At 35.6% G+C, this 21,574-nt stretch overlaps 1 protein-coding gene across 1 annotated transcript in view; it reads left to right on the top strand.

Moving 5' to 3' along the window:
• LOC107731270 (adherens junction-associated protein 1-like) overlaps positions 1–20,272 on the top strand; it is a 43,657-nt gene extending 23,385 nt beyond the window's left edge. The window contains exons 3-6 of the mRNA XM_016542312.1: positions 15,197–15,284; positions 16,577–16,819; positions 18,604–18,726; positions 19,670–20,272. Coding sequence (XP_016397798.1) covers positions 15,197–15,284; positions 16,577–16,819; positions 18,604–18,676 — 404 coding nt within the window. The 3' untranslated portion in view covers positions 18,677–18,726; positions 19,670–20,272. The remainder of the gene's footprint in view (positions 1–15,196; positions 15,285–16,576; positions 16,820–18,603; positions 18,727–19,669) is intronic.
• Positions 20,273–21,574: the final 1,302 nt, after the last annotated feature.

Here is a 21,574-nt window from a genome sequence, read left to right as displayed (position 1 = left end):
AAAACCAGTCATAAGGGTCAATTTTTCGAAATTGATATTTATACATAATTTGAATTGGTGTATGGTTTGTTGGCCGAGATACAACTATTTGAAAATCTGGAATCTGAGGGTGCCAAAAAATCTAAATACTGAGAAAATCGCCTTTAAAGTGGTTCAAATTAAGTTCTTAGCATTGCATGTTACTAATCAAAAATTAAGTTTTAATATATTTACAGTAGGAAATTTACAAAATATCTTCATGGAACATGATCTTTACTTAATATCCTAACGATTTTTGGCATAAAAGAAAAATCGATAATTTTGACCTGACCCTGGACCACAAAACCAGTCTTAAGTGTCAATTTTTCAAAATTGAGATTTATATAATCATCTGCTGAATAAATAAGTTTTCCATTGATGTATGGTTTGTTAGGATAGGACAATATTTGGCCGAGATGCAACTATTTGAATATCTGGAATCTGAGGGTGCAAAAAAAATCTAAATATTGAGAAAATCGCCTTTAAATTTGTCCAAATGAAGTTCTTAGCAATGTATATTACTAATCAAAAATTAAGTTTTGATATATTTATGGTAGGAAATTTACAAAATATCTTCATGGAACATGATCTTTACTTAATATCCTAATGATTTTTGGCATAAAAGAAAAATCAATCATTTTGACCCATACAATGTATTTTTGGCTATTGCTACAAATATACCCCAGCGACTTAAGACTGGTTTTGTGGTCCAGGGTCACATATGCCTCTCTGTGTTTTCAAAAACCATAATGATTGTGTCATTTCTGAGCCATCAGTAGCATCAAATAGAATTGCAATGTGCTTCTTTGAACGGCCTAACTGGGTTTGACACCATAACATTGACTTCACCAATGGGTTATTTTTTAATTATTTATGGTAAATTAGTTTTGCGGTTCTGATTGGTGACATTAGTGATGCATGACTTGACCTTTAAAAAGGAAAGTTGGTAAACTGGAAGGATGGCCTGATTGCTGACCAGTATCACTGTATCATCTTAAGATTGTTGACCATGGCCATACGTTTTTATGGCTTTTAAACATAAAATATATGGTTTTCTGCAATGTATTAAATAATGTTGTTGCAAGTTCTGCTGAATTAAATAGTAGGCAATGGCAACTAGATGGCTAACATCGTTGAGGTTTTGCTAAATAGTATTCAGTTAGCATCAATACATTAAAAAAAATAATGACACACAAAATCATGTTGCTAAGAATAAAATTTAGTATTTTGAAAATTTCTTACGTTTTCTCTCAGAAACTGCTAGTACATTTCACAAATAATTGCAATGAAATGGAAAGTAACACATTCAAATTTTAAGTAGAAAAGCTGAAATAGTATTTTCTTGTAAAATCTCAAAAATTTAGCTCTGACCAAATTGAATTTCTGTTGTTTCAAAGATGTTCACATTACAAGAAAAATTAAGCAGTGCTACTTTATGCTAATGGTTTGCTTAATACAAATTATTTATATAAAAGTGAATGTAAATAGTTATTTTGTGTTTTGCAGCAACCATGAGGAAGTGGTTCACATTCGTAGCGTGCTGTCACAGTATGTGCAGTAAGCAGTTTAATCTAATATTTGCTGCTAAATTAATTTGACTGGTTTGTGTTTTTTGCTTCTGTGTGTGGAAGCAAGTATAATGGGCCCATACAGACAATGCTGCAGTGTTTTTGCATATTTTAATTATCTGGTGAATAGGAAGAATACCGGTGTTAATTGCAGTTTTAATACAACTGAGGCGTGAAAATTGAATAATTTGTTTGCTGCACACAGTCCGTAGCTGTCTTTTAAGTGCTATTTTGCCATAAGGGGAAAAAAATATGGCAAGTCACTCGCCAGTGACTCTAACAAATAACAAGCAACCTGAGAATATTAAAACTTGATGGAACTGCAGACGGAAAAAATAGCTTGTTGATTAGTAAATCCCTGATGAATACAATCCTTCACTCTGTTCTACGCTGTCCACATGGAAAGAGTAGTAAACATCAAATGCTGCATGGTGTCTCTTGATGGTGTTAGGTCTACAGTATCTGAAGTATCAATGCATTATGTAGTATGCTGCCTTGGAATGTCTTTCATATATAGTCTGAAAGTGAGTCCTATGTAGTGCCCTTAAGGCATGCCATAATTATCCATCTCTGTCAAGCTACAGCCGAACCTGTCTGATGAAACGAAATACCTATCAAGGTGAAATCCCTCCGCTTCCTCATTCAGCGAGCAGCCCGGGTAAATTTAGCCTTTCGCAAACCTGTACTAAACACCAGTACCAAACTGCTTCTGACATGCAAAGTAATGGGGGGGAAATAAGCAATGGGCTGTGAATACAAAACTGGAGCATTAGACATGCATACGAGCGGGTGTTCAGCGGAGTTCATTTCAAAGCATGGGAAGTGCATGGGAGGTCAGTGTAACTCTTCACATGCCTGATTAAAATCCAGGACACAGACAGCATTAACTCCTTTCATTATGGTATTGTAGATGCTTTACTATCGGGGGATTTTTTATTTTTATTTTTTATTTTGCAGGGCTCTTAAAGGGATAGTTCACCCAAAAATGAAAATTATGTCACCATTTACTCACCTTCATATTGTTCCGGTAGGACTTTCTTTTCTTCTGTGGAACACAAAAGAATTAATTTAAAAGAATGTTTCAAGCAACCAGTTGAGAAATTGAAAACTGCTTCATTTTTTTTTGCAAACCGTGATACATTTTTCAGGATTCTCTGATGAACAGAAAGTTCAGTGTATTTGAAATAGAAATCTTTTGTAACATTATGAATGTCTTTACTGTTAATGCAAAAGAATTAAAAGTATTAATTTCTCTTTTTTTTTTAAATCTCACTCCATACTTTTCAATGGAAGTCTATCATGGTTTCCACAAAAATATGAAGCAGCACAACTGTTTTCTACATTCATATTGATATATTCAAATAAAATAGTTAATTCAAATTGTACAAATATTTCACAATATACAGTTTTATGCTAAATACATAAATGCAGCCGTGGTCAACATAACTTTGTGCACTTTTTGAAAACCAGGGAGAACAGCTGTAATCTCTGTCCACTTTCATTATATTGAAAAAGAGCAGCTTGGACATTCTGCAAAATATCTTTTATTTATTTATTTATTTTTTAATATATTTTTTGTTTCACCCAAGAAAAAAGTCATACAAGTTTGGAACAAGTACATGATGACAAATTATTTTTTGAACAAATTATCCCTTTCATTTTCCTTTAATAGCGAGCATCCAAGACAGCCTAGAAACCTTTCACTCAGTTAAATGATGAACTATATCAGGCTTTTCCCCAAGGACCATTGCTTCGCAACTGTGTGCAATGCATCAAGTCCGCTTCTCTCCATCAGCTCATTGCTGACTAGACTATATTTTAGAGTCACGTATTAGTCTTGCTGGTGACACCCTTGACTTTGCAGGTCTGTTGATACAGCACAAGGAAGATTTTATTGCTGCAGACCAAATATGATTCAGCTGTTTACCCATCCGTTTGTGTGTGTATGTGTCTGTGTGCATTCAGAGGGGTCAAGGTTTGGCCCAGTTAGCCCCTGCTGGTAGGAACCGTAATTACACAATCTAGTTCTACAAATAGCATCTTTTTTCCATTGATGGCCAACCCAAAGAACCCACAAATAATCAACTATTTTATACTTTGTATGTATTGCTACTTTTTAAAAAGTTTTTTTTTTATGTTACTACTCATTTCAGAAGGTTCTAAGAATATTCAAAAGTAACATTCCCATAAATGTTTGCAAATTTATAAAATGGAATCTTCCCTTAACGTTCACATAACAAAATAAATGTTTTTATACCTTAATAGGAACATTACCAAAATGTTCTTAGAACATGGTTTTATTATGAGTGCTGGAGAGCACCCATAAGCAAAGATGTCAGATTTTGAATTGCATACTTGCAACGGACTTTCTCCCGGTATTATAAATGTCCTCAGTGCATACCTGTGTGACCGTGTGTGCGTGTCCTTTGTCTCCATTTAAGATGCTAGCATTACCATGAAGATCACAGATGGAGACATCAGGTTAACGAGTTGATTAAAATGCCTTACAGTCCTGCTGCTCAGCACTCCAAGCTCGTTATCACCTCCCCAGGCTCAAAGGTTAATTGAACATTTAATAAGTAAAAGACAAAAGTATGCATTTATCCAGGCCGGACTGTGCTTAAAAGTTAATGGTTGGAAAAATAATTTTTTAGTTAATTTAGTGAAATTATGTTGTGACATCCTAATAACTCCTAATAACGCTCTGCTCAATGAAGGGTGTTCAATGGTAAAATAAGAATTATAATAATTACTGGAGAGCCGGAAATATCGTTTCTACATTCCACCCAAATGCAAATTCTCATTTAATCCACATCTAATCCTTCTCCTGTAGAAAAACAACAGTAAGTTCTACTTTACTGAGGGACAATATGCAAGACCCAGGTATAGTTGTAATCATCATTTGGAATGTGTTACAATGTTGCATTTCTCATTATAATAAGTAACTAATTAGTAGCTAATTACATTACATTGTAACTATTTTATGTAAAGTAATGAATTAGTTTGCATTGCTTTGACTCACCAGGCTTTTTTTGAAAGCTGAAATGCTGTCTTTCTGTGCTCCAATAATCTTTGATTTATTTACAGTGTAGTTTGATGATATGATATACAGTATAGGCTATACTTAAAAGGTATGACTTCATTTAGACATTACATTTTAAAAACATATACAGTATTATTTAGTCTAACTGAAATCAAACTTTTAAAATGCATGTCAACATACCGACTGATAAGCATGACACACACTCACCAGAATTACAATACCCATAATTCTCTCATACTACAACACACACTACATATAGTTAAAATCCTACGTTTTGAACCTCAAATATATACCTCAGTTTTTCCCACCATGGTGCATGGAGATGTTTTTAATTGCATGTATCATAACTTGCATAACTTGGAAAAAGATAATATGGTGTAAACATAACAATAAAACATTAAATCATTTTATGACTTTTTTTTTAATAGTTAAAGACCTACACTATCATTATACAGAAGATAACGAAAATTTTTTTTAAATGCTCTTCACCTCCATTCACTCTACTTGTAAAATGTTACCCTCAAAATCGGCTGTAATGGAAGTTTGTTCGATTTGTGGCTAGTGAAATACAGACATAATGTTAGGTCCCAAAGCATCTATTGGATGACCTTGTATTGTAGCAGCAGTACAGGGTTTGTGAGATGTTTTCAGATGCACTAACTTTAGGTAAAGTCGATGCGTTTGAATCGTCAGTGGCAAAAATCCTTAAAATGAAAACGTACTTACAGTCTGTGAGTCAGAACTGAACGCATGACGAAGCAAATATCGTCCTCTTTTGGAAGGCCAAACAAAGTAGTTTCGCTTTCACAACGAAACACATAGAACACAAACACACACGCGTCTTCACGACATGGCGGCGGCGGCAGCAGCAATACTACAGCGAGAATAAAAGTTACGCCTTCTTTCTTTGCGTGAACATTTGGGCGGCGTTATGCAAATCTTCCCACATCGTGACGTAGACATGTGGGGGCATGTTAGAACGAGCCGTTTTAGGTAGGCGTGGTTGACTCTTAACTTTTATAAAGAATATCTCTTTGGATTTGAGACTTTAGTCTTTGCAACTTTACAGATCTTCCTTATGCACCAAGAGCTTGTAACACTTCAAAGAGAAAGGAAAAATTGAAATCGCATCATATGACCCCTTTAAAGTTATTGCTTTGATGTGCTCCAGTTTTATTAAAAGGCGACATTTTCCCTGTCGAAGGTGTGCTAAATTCACTCACAGGCCCCTTAGGGATGTGTCTTACCTGCATTGTAATACATGAACTATATTATGTTAGAAGTGCCGTCTTTCTCAAAACTGTTCATCCAATAGGGCCGTTCAGTTTCACCGAGGTAAACCTTTTAAAGACGTTATAAGCTCACAGGGCCGCTCTGACAGACAGCCGTGAAGTAGTTCCATCCAGGACAACTTCATTATCTGTTAAGTAATACAATCATAAAGTCTACTTTGACCACCTCTCCCTCGTGCACTGTACAGAGCGATTGAATTATGCAGGGGAGCCTTTGACACTGGGAAAAGGCATTTAGAATAATTGCCTTTGATCCTCCTTGTCTTTCTCTTTCGCTTTTTCCTCTCCATTTTGCTCTGCTCTTGCAGTAAGGGTTTGGGAACGCTGTAGCTCAGTGGAAGTCAAGTGAGATTGACATCTTGACATCTACGTTAATTGGCAATCGTGAACCATCAGCAGGTGCGATGAGAGTTTTCCCGCGATCAGGTGGAGCGTGTGGGAGGACAACAAACAGAGCAAAGGGGGAAGAAGGTTAACACCCGGGGGAGGGAAGACTTCAAACCCTTTTCCCTCCTCTACAGATCCAATACAATCCAAATTAGAGCTGGATATTTGCTGTTTGTGGTTGTCGGTTGGTTGGCAAAGATTTTCATCAAGCCCGTTTCCACAGATGAATGAGAGAGGGGCACTCAGCAGGAGTTAACAGCTCTGCAAAGAGAAAGCTGATGCAATCAAACGTAAATTCACAAAGAGCACAAGGATGTAACTGATGGAGATTTAGTCATTTTCACTGGTCTGCGAGAGGAGAACTGGTGCAGAAATAACTGTTTTTTAAAATAATGTACTGAGCAAATAGGATTTACACATGAGAAAGCCTGTGCTTGTATTGCTATTCCTATTATTGCCAGGCACGGCGCCAGAATTTTTTCTCTACCGGTGCTAAAGGGGGGCTAGACCAATATGTGGGGGTGCTAAGAAAATAAATGATATTGATGACGTCAGAGTTACTTCATAAAGAAATGGGGCTAAACCGGGGCTATTAAAAATTCTGACGGGGCTATAGCCACCCCTAGCCCCGGTGTAGCGCCGTCACTGATTATTGCCCATGAATAAGTTACGATTCCATTCATAAGTGGAACCCTCTCATTCACATCAATTTTTCGGTGTAGATGCTTTTAAAACTTTTAAAATTCAGTGGCCATGAAGCATAAATTGGGAAACTAAACAGGTTCTGTTCCTGCGCTGAATTATAAAGCGACAGTGTAGTGCTGTGGGCTTTGTTACATCACACTTGTTTTGGAACATAGGGTACAGCACAAAAGAAGATATTTTGAAGAATGTTTCAACTGTTTTTGCTCATACAATGAAAGTCAGTGGAGTTCAAAAGAGCAGTGAACTCCATTTTTAAAAAAAAATACATTTTTAAAAATATTTTCTTTTATGTTCCACAGAAGAAAGAAAGAGGTTTTGACGGTGAGCCAATGATAAACGTAATTTTTTCCCTTTAATTGATGATTCATAATGAAAGATATTACTAAATTTATTCAGCAAGGGTGCTATTTGAAATAAATGCTGTTCTCTGTTCATTTCAAAAATCCTGAAAAAATGACTAACTGTTATCACAAAAATATTAAACAGATCAACTGATATTAAAAATAAACGTTTCTTGAGCACCAAATCAGCAGATTAGAATGATTTCTCAATAAAAACAATTAAAAAAAAGATTTTCCATTACAGAAATAACATTACATTTTAAACTATATTAAAATACAAAACAGTCATTTAAAAAAAAAAAAAATTTCAAACAAATGCAACCTAGTGAGCCTTGGGGAGAGACTTCTTTTAAAAACATTAAAAACTGGGCATAGAAATTCTTATATAGAGCAACACAAAATGTGCAAAAAGAATCGGTTAAAGATGTTTGTTCTGATTTGAAATCATAATATATCAAATATTAAAGCGGCTAAAGGTACTAAAAAAGCTCCTTTAAAAGGTTCACAGGGACTTAGATTGTGAATTTGGCTTTCCACTGCAAATCCCCATATTACAGAAAATGCATAATTGCTTTTGGAAAATGATTTAAAAATAAATTCCTAAACCCCTGAGATTCTGCATGCACAGAGAATATATGCATAGACTAATAATTTTTTTAACACACAGTGAAAAAGAACATTTTTAATAGCACTCAGTCATCATGGAAAAAATGATTTTCTGTCTCCTCATGCTCCTGCTGTCTGTCTCTCTTTCTCTCTGAGATTTCACTTATAATGAAATTACTGCATTCCCATTAAAACTAAATCGATTTATTAGATTACTGTTGAAAATCTCTGGTGCTACCGCTGGGATTTGCACCGAACAAATTCCAAGGTGTGATTTTGGTGAGACTGGTGCTCCTGTAAAGTCAATTTAAACTTGGCAGTCGCACAGCAGTTCATTTGAAGTTTGAAGGATCTGGATACTCCTGCATACAAAGTCTGAAGGTCTTTTTTTTCGCTTTCATGTTCTTGCCTTTTGAATGTGCAGTCAAAGCTGTTGCTTTGCCATGAGTACTCCTCCAGCCAAACCACAACATGATTGAAAGCACTCAGTGAAGGCATCTCCTTTCCACTCCATCTCACTAGCCCTTTACAGCCATCTGTAGCTGCAGATGCCAGGCCTGGGCTGCACTAATAGAGCATTTAGCTGACAGATCCGCACAATGTCCCACTGCAAACCTCTAAATGTCCTTTAGGTGCATAGAGGAGTGTCTGCCTCTGTGGTCTCTGCTCTATGGGGCCCCAGCAGCACTAACTCATAACCTTCAGTTAAAATACTGCCCACTGTGTATGTGTTTCCTTTGCATATATTTTCAAGGTCTGTCTGTTAAAATGGTGCTATTTGGGTTTTATATTTGTCCTAGATTTTTAAAAAACTTTTCTTTCCACTACTGTCCTATTTTAATGGTAGTCTCATGACATTTCACTTTGTTAGGCCTAATTTTTTTATCTGGACCAGTTTACTCTGCTATATATCACTGGCCACTAGTGGATCTTTGTTAATGTGTTTTGTACATCCTGGCTGTACTTTTTCTTTTCGTTTTTATCATAAAGGCAACACACGGCATATGCAATGACACAGTTCAATGTATTTCCATATTCAAAACAAGACTTGTTGTTATCTATGAGAATTTGATTGCATTATGAAAAATGTCTTATAGTATTATTGATTGCAGGGAATGTAGTGGAGGATAAACACAGCAATATATTTCTTTTGTAGTGCAAAAACGTATTTACAAACCTTTTTTTATTATAGTATTTTTATATTCATAGTTATATAGTTTATAATTATTTCCCCCCCAAATGTATTCAGATTATTACCGACTACTGTGATATTTTGTGAATAGTTTAACAAAAGCTTTTACACATTTTATTAAACTATTAATCTCTCCCATTTAAATTCAGATACATCAGATATATAAATTCAGTTGTTATTATTTATGATATTTTAATTATTTTACTAAAATGTTAAACATACAGTAAACTATTTTACAAACCTAAACTGTATTGATGACTAATTATAAAGACTACTTCTTTTTTGCCATTTCAGTTTGAGGGGTGCATAATTTTACTATAAATTAAACTATAAATGCCCACTCAGTTTTTGTTTTACACAACATCCTGTAACGAGTCAGTCCACTGAAGGCGAGCGTAGTGAGAACCCAAGTGCAGTTTTATTCAAACATCCAAACAATAAACGAAGACTAGATACACAGACTTGACTTGACTTGACTTGACTTGACGAGGCATGAACAGACTTGACTAGGCATGAACAGATTTGACGAGGCACAAACAGACTAGACTCACCGACAGCGGGTTACAACTTCAATACACGACGACAGACAATGGCAACATGATGGCTACTTATAGGAAACAAGAGGGTCACATGACAAGAACAAACCAATGGGAAACAAGACACATGACTAAAACAACCAATCAGAACATGACACATACACAAGGCAGAGAGACATGAGGCAAGGGAAGCATGACACTAACATCAGGAAACAATTACAAAATAAAAGACATGGACATGAACATGAAACAAAAACAAAACCCAAACCCCACATTACACATCCCTGACTGATTAATATTTTTTCATCTATTCATACAACCTTGAATATGCTATTAAATTTTGAAGAAAGATTCTGAAAACAAACATGTTTCTTTTTTCATTGGAATTATAAGCACTTATGACACCTACACGATAAGACCAGGAATGTTTATTAAGAAACCATATACAGTCAGTTTTGCATTTCATATTGTATTTAAAAGGATACCAATTTTGAATGGCTGTTAATTGAGGCTAACAGGGTTATGTTAATCAGCCGACCTTGAACTCTTCGATACAATTGAAACAAACAACACCCCGAAAGAATTGAACAGTTCAGCTTGTTCTAGTAGAGATGTTTAATAGTATCTCTGGGCGTGAGGACTCTACGTCTTTGCGGTTTGGGGAGTTTGGAAGTACAGTGCCTCTGAGGTTTGGGCTCTTTTGTCCTGATTATTGGCAAGGCGCCCAGGGAAACAAAGGCTCACCCCGAGCACCTGAAGCAAGGTGACTCCATCACTGGCAGAGTCAGGAAAGAGGGTGTCTGGTACCTCAGCGCCAGGCTGTTTTCCTCCTTTGACACTTTCCCTGATTGGAATTGGTGTGCCTATCTCTCTCATTGCAGGTCCAGGTGAGACAAGGTGATGTACGTCCTGTTCTCTCTGCCTGGGTGGCTGTAATAAGAATATAATGGGCAGGGCTCTAGAGCTCTGGGTGCTGATGGTGCTGCTGTTAATTTGGGCAGCAAAGGGGGTGTCATAGCCCTTCTGCAGCAAGAGGCAGGTGACCACATTGTGCCTTTCCACTGTATGCCTCACAGGTAAGACTAGAACTTGTAAAACTGCGGTGTTAAATGCGATGCGGTCGAAAATTTGGGTGCACCTAACTTTTGTGCTGGTGCACCTAAGAAAAAAAGTTACGCGCACCAGTGCAACCAGTGCAAAAAGTTAGTCTAGAGCCCTGATGGGGGTACATTTGCATTCGTCTACTCTGGTATTATAAAGCTCTATATTACACAGATGTGATGGGTTCGGTGTGACAGAACGGGGGGAATGAATCTTTCGAGCTGAAATCAATACATAAAACAACAGGCTAAGAAACCAACGAGAGTTCTGACTCAGAGCAAGGTCGAGGACGAAGAGCTCGTCTCATAAAATTTCACAGATGCATAAACACCTGAATATATCACCCGACACACTCTCTCAATTCAATCTGCTGCCTTCCATCTCAGAGTGAGAGGAACGGAGCGAGAGAGGGAAATTTAAATAGCTGTCCGATATGTTTATGTGTTGGCGTAGCTGGGGGACTCCATGCCAAGGAGCAGTGCTCAGGCCAGGGACTGAGATAAATTTAATCCAGCTCTGACCCGGACGCAGAACACAGGGAGGGAAAGTGAGGCGAGCTTTTCCCAGATGCATCTGCATGCTTCCATCAGTCACAGTGCCAGCTAAGCAATCAAGAAGGGTCAGAACATCAATATGAAGTAAATGAGTGCCTGAACTCCTATGTTCATATAACAAATTCTCCTCTAGGTCAAACAAGGAACCTGCCTATAATGAATCAAAACTGCATTGGAACAGATTTTTTTCAGGATCAGTTCTTCATACAGCCTTGTTAGACAGATTGATTGATTATAAATAATCAAGAACAAATTTCATTATTAGTTAGTTGGTCTGCACACTGTGCGGCATCTGCTAGTGCCGTCATTTTACAGTACTGTAGAAAAATGCATTTCTATGGACAAAACACGTAAATAATAGAGGTCACAGATTGGGCTGCTGTGGGAAATGTGCATGATGCAAAATGTTCAAAAACATGAGAACGCTTTCATATAAATGCTTCAACCAATCTCACAAGTGTAAAGTAACACGACTTGCCCTTTTAGGTGCTTTGACAGATGTGTGCGCTTCCATATACGTAAATGTTAGAAATGACAGGAAACGTCACAGACTTAACCAAGCAAGTGCAAGTCTGATTGAATGCATGCGTGTCAAACAAATGGAGTGCACAGAAAGGGAGCACAATATTTCTGACTAAAACAAAGTGCTGCAGTAATTAAATATTTTTGTATGCCAACTCAGAAGTTAGCATCACAGTTCCTGCCTCAGGAAAACCCAATCAAATTTTGCAAATGCCTTTTGGATTGTTGCAGAAAATAAGCTCTGTGACCAACAAAAGTAAGTTTTGTTCATCGTCAATTTTTCCAACAACTTTATCAGTCTTTATTTAAAAACATTGTCCCTGAAAGTTTGAGTTTGAATAATTTGCAAAAGCACAAGCCACTTTTAGAGCTTAAAAAATCACAAGGGGAATTACTTATGTATTATAAGTCATCGAATAAAAAGTGAAAATATCTTGAGCTTTTGTTAAGCAAAGACCTTATTTCAGGCATTTATCCAAAAACCCATTGACTTTAGGATGATGGAACCAAAAATGCTAAAATGTTAACACGTTTCTGAATTTTGGCCTGTAAAGATATGCCATCCCTGCAGCACTCGATTAATACGTGGTGTGAGAAATAGTACTTAAAACTTGAATGACGCCTGACAGCGAGTCCGTTAAACTTCACTGAACGAGAGCACGCTTGTGCACGTCAAATAGAAAGCTAACACAATAATTCTGACTAAAATACACGATCTGAAACAAGCCTTAAAACTGAAATGAGGCTAAATTGCTTATAGATATGCTGTTTAAAAAATTGCTTTTATTTGCAGTTCTTGTTCAGCTACAAAAAATAATTTGAAGCACCTTGACTGTCAGTCTAATAAGTGTTTTGTCACATTACAGTTTACTTTCCTAGACATATTTATTCAGCTCATTTAGTATGGTTGCTGAAGTAAGACTAGTTAATATGAGGAGTTTGCTGGGAATTAATTTTCATCCGTTCTCAATGTACCATAAGGAGCACAGCTCAGCAGAGCTTGTTGGCCCTCAAGGCTAATGTAATCTGTCAGAACTGGCCCAGATGTTAAACGTCACATACACACATACATGTACAGGTTTATAAACATGCACACATGTGCACAAAATTGAAGTGTTTAACTCTCTCTCTCTCTCTCTCTCTCTCTCACTACTGTTTATATCCCTTTCTTTTCTCTCACTCTCTAGTATTGATTATTCAGCCAGAACTTGAGGGGCTCAGCACCCCAGAGGTCAGCAGGGTTAAGTAAGCCAGTCCAGTGTTTTCTGTACAGCAACAGTATAGCGAAACTTGGCCCTTCCTGCCAGCTCTGAGACATTCCTGTAATTGACTCTAAAATGAGACACGGCTAACACAAGGCCACTAGAAATCAAAATGATGTGGAAACTGACAGACGCACACACACATACTGTAGCACATATATTTGCTGCCCTGTTAGCTAAATAAAACAAATGCATTAGGAAGAGGATGCTATTTGTGAAATGATATATCACTTTTATTACTATATACTGAATAATGCAAACAGTCCGATGGTTTGGTGGTTGCAAACTGGGGACTGTGTTGGAATGGATTATTTTTTATTTTTCTCCAAAGGATAAAAAAAAGAAATTTCTAAGTTTGTTTGACAAACACTGTTCACTTCTTATTTTTTTCTGGCCACCCCAAATATATCCAAAATTAAATCAAGGAAGACTATTTTTTGTTCAGATGCTGCTGATGTCTTCATGAAAGTAAATATTTCACGCAGCATGATCTAGTCAACATGCATTACTGTAAATCTTTTTTCAGCTTCAAATGTTCATGACAGAAGCAAAATATTATTAGTTGATGCATAAAATGTGCCTTTAACCTAAAATAAGGATGTATAAGTGCATATTTTGGCCACATTTATATTTTGTTTTTCACATGCTTAATCAAATTTTTGCCTTTATTAATTAATTTAAAGGGTCCTGTGGTGTGATGAATAAACTATATTTATATAAATATATTGATATGTTTATATAAATAAATGTTTATGTATTCATATTGTTGGCTCTTTGACACACTGCTTTTGTTCTATTTGTTTTAAATGTCTGCTTGTTGCATAAATTTAAATATTGCACTTAGTCTCTCAATAAATATATCATAGCACCTTACATAATAATTGTAAAAGAATTAGCTAAATATATTTTAAATTATTTTAAATGTCAATATCCTAAAAGTATTTCATGCCAACTACTCATATTTCACAATAAGGAGCATTTTCACAGATTTGGTCTTGTACTTGTATTTGTAATGTACAAAGGCGGCATAAATGCATTTACAGATGAATCACTATTATATGACAGAGTAATAAACTCTGAAAGTTTTCTTTTAATAAAATATAAAAAAAACATGAAATGAGCAGACAAGTTTAACCAACACTGTAAAGAAAAGGAAAACAAAAAAGGGACAGGACATTATCAAGTAATTAAAAAAAAATAAATCTAGTAAAACACCTGTAAAAAAAAAAACTCGTACAGTATATTGTCCCCTATTTTTATGGATTTTTTTTCCATTAAAGATATCATTATAACTATAACAAATTAGTCTATGTTCATATGCTCTGTCGCATACTGACTTTGACACTTAGCCCCATGTGAAGCTACTGTGCTAGGTGAAGTAAGGTTAACTAGTGTTATAACTCTGAAATGGTTATGTGAATAAATTAATGCTGGAACCGTGGAACTCCCTTAGGTCCTGCAAACTAACCACTCACATAAATGTGCCAAGCCATGCCGCATTCTCATATCCTAGATACTTAAATATGGATGCTGCTGTTCCTCGCAGACACAAACACTTTAATATTGATGGGGAAATCCATAAAATTGCTTCCTTCACTCTTATCAGCTCCAGCAAGAAATGGAAGTCGTGGCACTCTTTATATCTAAAAGTCTGTAACTGCAGCTCCCCGCGGGGTTTCATTTCTATCCATTCGGGAGTGACGGAGTGGGAAAGACAGCGTAGCTCATAGTTCTTGTGATGCTCTTTATTCTGGAACAGAGAGTTCTTGCTCTGCCTTAATTGTCGTTTGCTGACCTTTAGCCAGCTGGTGTGCTTGCCATCTTCTCCCAGTCAAGCTGTTTCATGCTCCAGACTTTTGAAATGGTCAAATGAACAATTGAATTACTGTAACGGTGGCAGACGGGGCTTAGAAGAAGCTACGCTGGCATAGATAGAGCGGAGCATGTTAAGATGCAGAATCAGTGTTTTTGTAATCAAATACCTTACAAAAGGCACTGGAGCTCACATTAGTTGCCATGGAGACATTGATAACTATGCTGTCTTTGTTTTTTTGTTTTTCTCTTCTTAGGTCTGGCTGTTCACCAGATCATCACCATCACTGTGTCCCTCATCATGATCGTTGCAGCCTTGATCACTACTCTAGTCCTTAAAAACTGGTAGGAAACATTCTTTTCTTTCAGCACTGTGTCTCAGTGATTTTTCTGTCTGTGTTCCTCTTGTCTGTCTCTCCCTATTCCTGTCCCTCAGTCTGTTTATTATCTTTTCAATCTGTCCTTCTCTATCACTCTGTCTGTCAATGTGGACAGTGACCCCTTATTGCGCCAAGCAATCCGGACACTTGTACACAATAGCTTTTTCCCAAACCTGTTGAGCTTCCTCCGTAGGCAGCATTTTAAGGTACCTAAGATACCTTCTTTTGGAATTGTATGAATCTTCTGCAGAGAGAGCAATCCCAGAGTGCATTGCAACATGAATGTGAGAGCTTTCTTTTCATAACGTAAACAAACAGATGTAAGAGAAATGTGCATTATTCTAGATACTGAAAATTATTTTGAAAAAAATGTTACAAATTCAAATAATACTAATAAAAATGTAATATTTATGTTTATTATCCAAGATACTGCTGAAAATTTTTTATAATAATAATCAACATAATAAATAATTAGGAGCTGACTGTTTTTCAGATGTGAGAGAAATGTTCATTATTCAATATTCATTCAATACTGAAAATGATTCCTAAAAAAAAAACTTTGGTAATAAAAATAATATTAATAAAATGTTACTAATTAAAAATTATTTTTAAATAATTAAAAACTCAAATATTCATTATCCAAGATACTGCTAAGCAGTTGGTAGTGGTAGTAGTTGTAATAATAATAATAATAATAATAATAAATGATTTAAGTGAAATGTTAATTATTCAAGATCCATAAAATACTGAAAATTATTTAAAAAAAATGTTAATAAAAACAATAAAAATAAAATGTTAATTAATTAAAAATAATTATAAAACAAATAAATGTTCATTATCCAAGATACTGCAGAAAAATGGTAATAATATTAATCATTTTTAAAATACAAATAAATAAAAATACATAAAATAATTCAAAAATAATCATTAGAAACATACTATTTTACCCCAAATGTATGTGTACTATGTATATTCATGCTAAAATGTCGAGTTGATCTTCACATTGAAATCAACTTTTGTCAAGCCATTTTGCTGCACTTTGCTGCCTATGTAGAGCATTTCAGATCAGCCATTTATGAGGTTGCATTTCAATCAGAATGCCTATTTAGGAAACACAGCGAGGAGGCTCACTAGGTTTCGAACAGAGCTAAATTTGTCTGTGTCTGCCTCCCCAGTCCATGTTAAATGTAGGACAGACACAGCGGTTCAAGGTATGATTTTATGTTGGCTTTGTGAATTTGGTGCGTGTTTTTGTAGTTGTGCGCAGTCCGGGAATGGCCGACACAGCAGCCATCAGAGAAAGATCAACCAGCAAGAGGAGAGCTGTCAAAACCTGACTGACTTCACGCCCGCCCGCGTGCCCAGTAAGGTGGACATCTTCACTGCCTACAACGACAGTTTACAGTGCTCGCACGAGTGTGTGCGGGCCGGCATACCGGTGTACACGGACGAGATGATTCAGCACACACCCATCTACAAGACCTCCTACAATGGAAACAGGCAAGAGTCCAACATTAATATATGTTCTCCAGAAAAAAAAAACTGGGCTGGATGTTACTACTGCTGACCAAGTAGTTGGGACAACGAAGAGACTGCACTGACAGCCCAGTCCGTACATTCTGTACATTCCTCGTAGCATAGAGTAGGTTTAGTGCTGTCAGAAACAATGTTCATTCTGAAAAGCTTGAACACTGGACCAAAGCACAGCAGAAGAAACATTATGCACCAATGTATAACATGCTGTTTAAAGTGCACATCACATTTGACCCCGGCTTCTCCAACCTTGGGTGTTTTTCAGAGTTCGCTTAAAACTCATTTGTTTTCTCTAGCTTTTGACAATGTTTTTTAGCTGTGTATGATATTTGTTGTTACTATTATTATTTATTTATTTTTCTTTTCTTTTACTATTTTTTTTCATTTGTTTTTATATTATTATTTTTTGTTTTTCTCTTATCTTTCTCTGTACAGCACTTTGGATCCAGTTGTGGTGTTGAAAGTGCTTTATAAATAAAGTTTGAGTTTAGTTGAGTTGAGGCTATTTGCCATTTTAAAAAGGGGCCTTTTACACGACTGAAAACGGAAAACCTTTTATGCGTCTTGGCTGTTTATTCACACGACAACGGCATTTTAAACGACACCTGAAAATGGAAACTTTTGAAAACCAGTTTCAAAGTGCAAGTTTTTAAAAACGATACCAGTATTGTCACAATATAAACTATATTAAATAAATAAATAAATTGAAATGTTTCTTTACAAAGTGACATCGCCATCTACTGGTATGCATAATACAGTGTTTTAGTCATTTTCGTAGATCCATGTGAACGGAACATTTGGAATACGTTGTTGTCTGTTTGCAAAACTTTTCAAAAATGCAAAGGAAAACTTTTCTGTTTTCTACTTGATTGATCTTTTTTCGTATATCTTTTTTATATAACAGTGCAGTCTCAGAATAAAGGTACAAAGTTAAAAAAGGTAAAAAAATAAATAAATAAAAATAATTTACCTTATTAACCCCTAAATGGTACATAGTAGTACCTTTATTAGTGCCTACAGTGTAAGAATAGAGTTTTGTACCTTTTTTCTGAACTGTACTTTAGCTGACAGACAGTTTCCATATTAAAACATTCTTAGAGAAGTTGCATCTTTAAATTCATCCTGTATAATGCACAGCTATTCACACGAAGACAGACTCTCTGGCAGTTGCATCATGTCTCATGCTGTTTTTTCCTGTAGTTATGAGTTATTTTTGAGCTATTTATGACAGCTTGTCAAGTTAATAATAGTCCAACTTTTAAATGTCAGTGGTCTTAAAACCCCTGCATTCTGCTCCATTCGAACTGTTTTTGAACGCAAGAATGTGATCGTTTCACCATTCTTAAAGTGCTGCTTTTAATATGTTTTACAATCTTCAATAATAGAATAATTTAGCCTTTAATGTGCATTTTGAAAATAACCAGTTGAATCTGCCAGAGAGTCATTATTTTTCAGATAAGTATGTTGTGACAGTTGTGTATTCGTGTTTTTGTCCTTCCATTGCCCTTGTCTTTATAAAAGATTGAGTATGAGCTTTAAATTGTATGAATAATTTCAGTGCTGCTTCATTTAATACTGTATGCTTCTGAATAGAAAAGCCTAGATGAGAGGGTTTAGGGGAAATGTAACTGTGGGCGCTTTGTTTGTGGTATAATGCAGTCGCCACATAAAAAAAGAGTCTTGAATCAGGGAGTGGGACAGAAGTGCTTATATCTGCAGGATTGAAGAGCTGATCTGTCTGTCTATTCCAGACCGTCGCCCACTGAAAGGCAGCTAATCCCTGTGGCCTTTGTGTCTGAGAAATGGTTCGAGATCTCCTGTTGAGGCCCTTTTACTACCTTTGGGTTGAGCCCACGTCTTCAATTTGTGCCCTGGTATGTACTGTATTTCTAATGGCTCTGAAGTCTATATGGTGTAATTCTGACATGCTTTTCCAGTGCTTGTGTACTTACTGGAAAATCACCGTTCCTCAGGGTTTAACAGCGATATTTCACTAGTCATGGAACTGAAATGAGTTGCAGACTTGTGGCTCAGATAAAAATACAACTGTTTACTGTTAGTTCATGTTAGCTCAGTTCCACTAAATAATATTAAACAGCTACAACTTTTAAATTTTCATATTGTATTAGTCAGTGTTATTTTACTATCATGATATACTACGGTAGTCTTTATTAATAGATTGAATTAGTTATACATTCTGTTTCTATTTTAATTGTTGTGAAAAATTTTGGTTTTTGTGTGTTTTTGTCATTTTTATTGTGTTTTTTATCCGTCTACATAGTTTTAATTATTTTTTATTTAATGTTTTTATTTTCTTTCATTCTTTTATTTTAGTACATCAAGTTAAGCTAAAATGTTTCTTTGGGAAATAGCTGAATTAAACTTTCAGTTAACATTTATTATTCATTTATTAAAGTAACAGATTTTTCCCCCCCGGTTTTAGTTTTAGTTAACTGTAATAACCCTTATATTAGTAAATACTGACTTTAACATTAATTAAGATTACAAAATGCAGAAGTAGATTAGAAGCAGAAGTTTTTCTATTGTTAGTTCATGTTAACTATAATGTAGTTAACTAACGACACATGCAACCTACTGTAAAGTGTTACCAATTACTTAATCTAGGTTAATATTAATTTCTATATGTACTAATATATTTTTAACATTTCAAGTTGTATAAAGTTAATGCATTATTGTTTCTTATATACCTTCAGAGTAGTTTATTTACAAAGTTACACTATCAGTTCTTATTCTATTTAAAAAAAGTCATATAACTTTAATATTTAAATACTTAAATGGAATCTTTTCTACTTTCAGGATCTCATTGGAAAACCTGTGAATCGAACACAAAAGACTAAAACACAATAAAGCAAAACAAAACCACAAGAACAACAACGACAAGCAATTACAGAGACGGGAAGCGAGACGAACAGGCAGTTTTGTACAAATGTCGGATCTCTCTAGAAGCAGACTGAAGATGTTTATTTTTCTAGACTGATGCAGTGCTATGGATACCACTCCCAAATTATTTTCCATAGACATGTGATCATTTTAGAGATGATATACCTAGAGTTGATATATTATATACGTGTATTACTGCACATGTGGGTGTGCTGGAGAGGAGAGGCTGCGGGGACGCTCTCTGACACGATACGTCTGCTTGTGTGGAGAAAAGACTCTCCTGAACTTTGTGCCAATAATGCCATTATGTGCCACTACATATATAGATGGGACGCGTTCAGTTTTGTGGAAAATTACAGACACATCAAGTAATTTCAGTGACTGTCTCCCAATATAAATCTGTCATCCGTTTTTGTATAAAAAGTATGAATATGTATTTGAAATATGTTTTGAAATAGCTGAGGAAATGTGTTACAAATGTCCAAAAAAATATTTATATGGAGCACTATTCATTTAGAGGGGGAAAAAAATGAACCCAGTGAGGAATAGTATACCCAGGTTTTAATTTCACTACATTGTTACTAGGCCCCGTTTTAAAGGAATAGTCTCTATTTTTATACAAACGAGGTTACTTATGAGTCAGACAGACCCAATTCAACTGGACTCTTGGGACTGTTAATCTGCGAGCGGAGGTTCAATGAAAAGTTGAAATGTTTTTAAAGCTATCAAACAATGTGGAAGCCAGATTCAGTATTCATTTACAGCTTATTTGATTTGCCAAAGCCATGCTTCAGACGCTTGTTGAGTTTCCTTTTCTTTTCTTTTTTTTATCACTGATGAGAAATTACATGTACGGGTTAATCATGTTTACGGACTCACAGACCCTCAGAGAGGTGTTTGATAACAACTGTTAGTTTGTGGGTCGAGCCTAAATAACACAATTATCTATTAAAACATTACAAAATAGGTAATAAACCTCCTCTAGGTTTTAATTACAAAGCTTAATTTGAATAAATCACCAGACAATTATCAGCCTCGTGCATAGACTCATAAAGGACAAAATATTGTGTTACTTTATTTTCGTGCCTAGTAATTTGTGCCAACTTGATTTCATTTGCGTTTACTTACTAACAAAACCATGAATGTCCCTTTTATTGTGTGCTATGTTTTAATTTAAGCTAATAGTTTATTATTTATCGTTTTTCACAGTTTGATTTATTAGAGCAGAACTGACTCAGAGGCAAATATTCCATCAGCAGAAACGTCTAGTGCCAATCATTTTAATAGCAATCAGAAATGCAGTAATATACAAACAGCATGAAACTTGCCAATCAGTTTCATTTATTGATAAAGTCAGCAGGAATAAATGACACTTTGGATTAGTGTGTGTATGTGTGTGTGTGAGAAAGAGAATGTGTGTGTCTCTAGACCAAAGAGCTCCGCTGTGGGAAACAGTGCATGAACAGACCAGGACAGTTATTCTGTATATGACGAGGAAAGAAAATAAGAGAGAGGATAACTGTTATTTTATCCCAAAACAGATGTTTAATGCTTACAATTACATATTGTACAAAGGCAAACACTGTGAACGAGGAAAACAGTTGTTTGCAATAGTCTGTCACTGAAAGTGAAACGTCTTGGAGTAAATTTAATCATAGGTTTTCAGATGTTCCTCAAAATGTTTATATAAGCAGTAGAGAATTGTGATTCCTGTTTTCATCCTTGGAAGACAGCAATACATATGACGTTTTGTCAATTCTTTACTTTTTTTCCCTCCACAACTGTCTACAATTGACCAATTTAGGAGATCATGTGAACCAC

Source organism: Sinocyclocheilus rhinocerous, unplaced genomic scaffold, assembly GCF_001515625.1.
Source record: "Sinocyclocheilus rhinocerous isolate Xijiao unplaced genomic scaffold, SAMN03320098_v1.1 scaffold1600, whole genome shotgun sequence".
Lineage (NCBI taxonomy): Eukaryota > Metazoa > Chordata > Actinopteri > Cypriniformes > Cyprinidae > Sinocyclocheilus > Sinocyclocheilus rhinocerous.
Note: the sequence above shows the minus strand (reverse complement) of the source record. Positions and strands in the feature narration are given on the sequence as shown.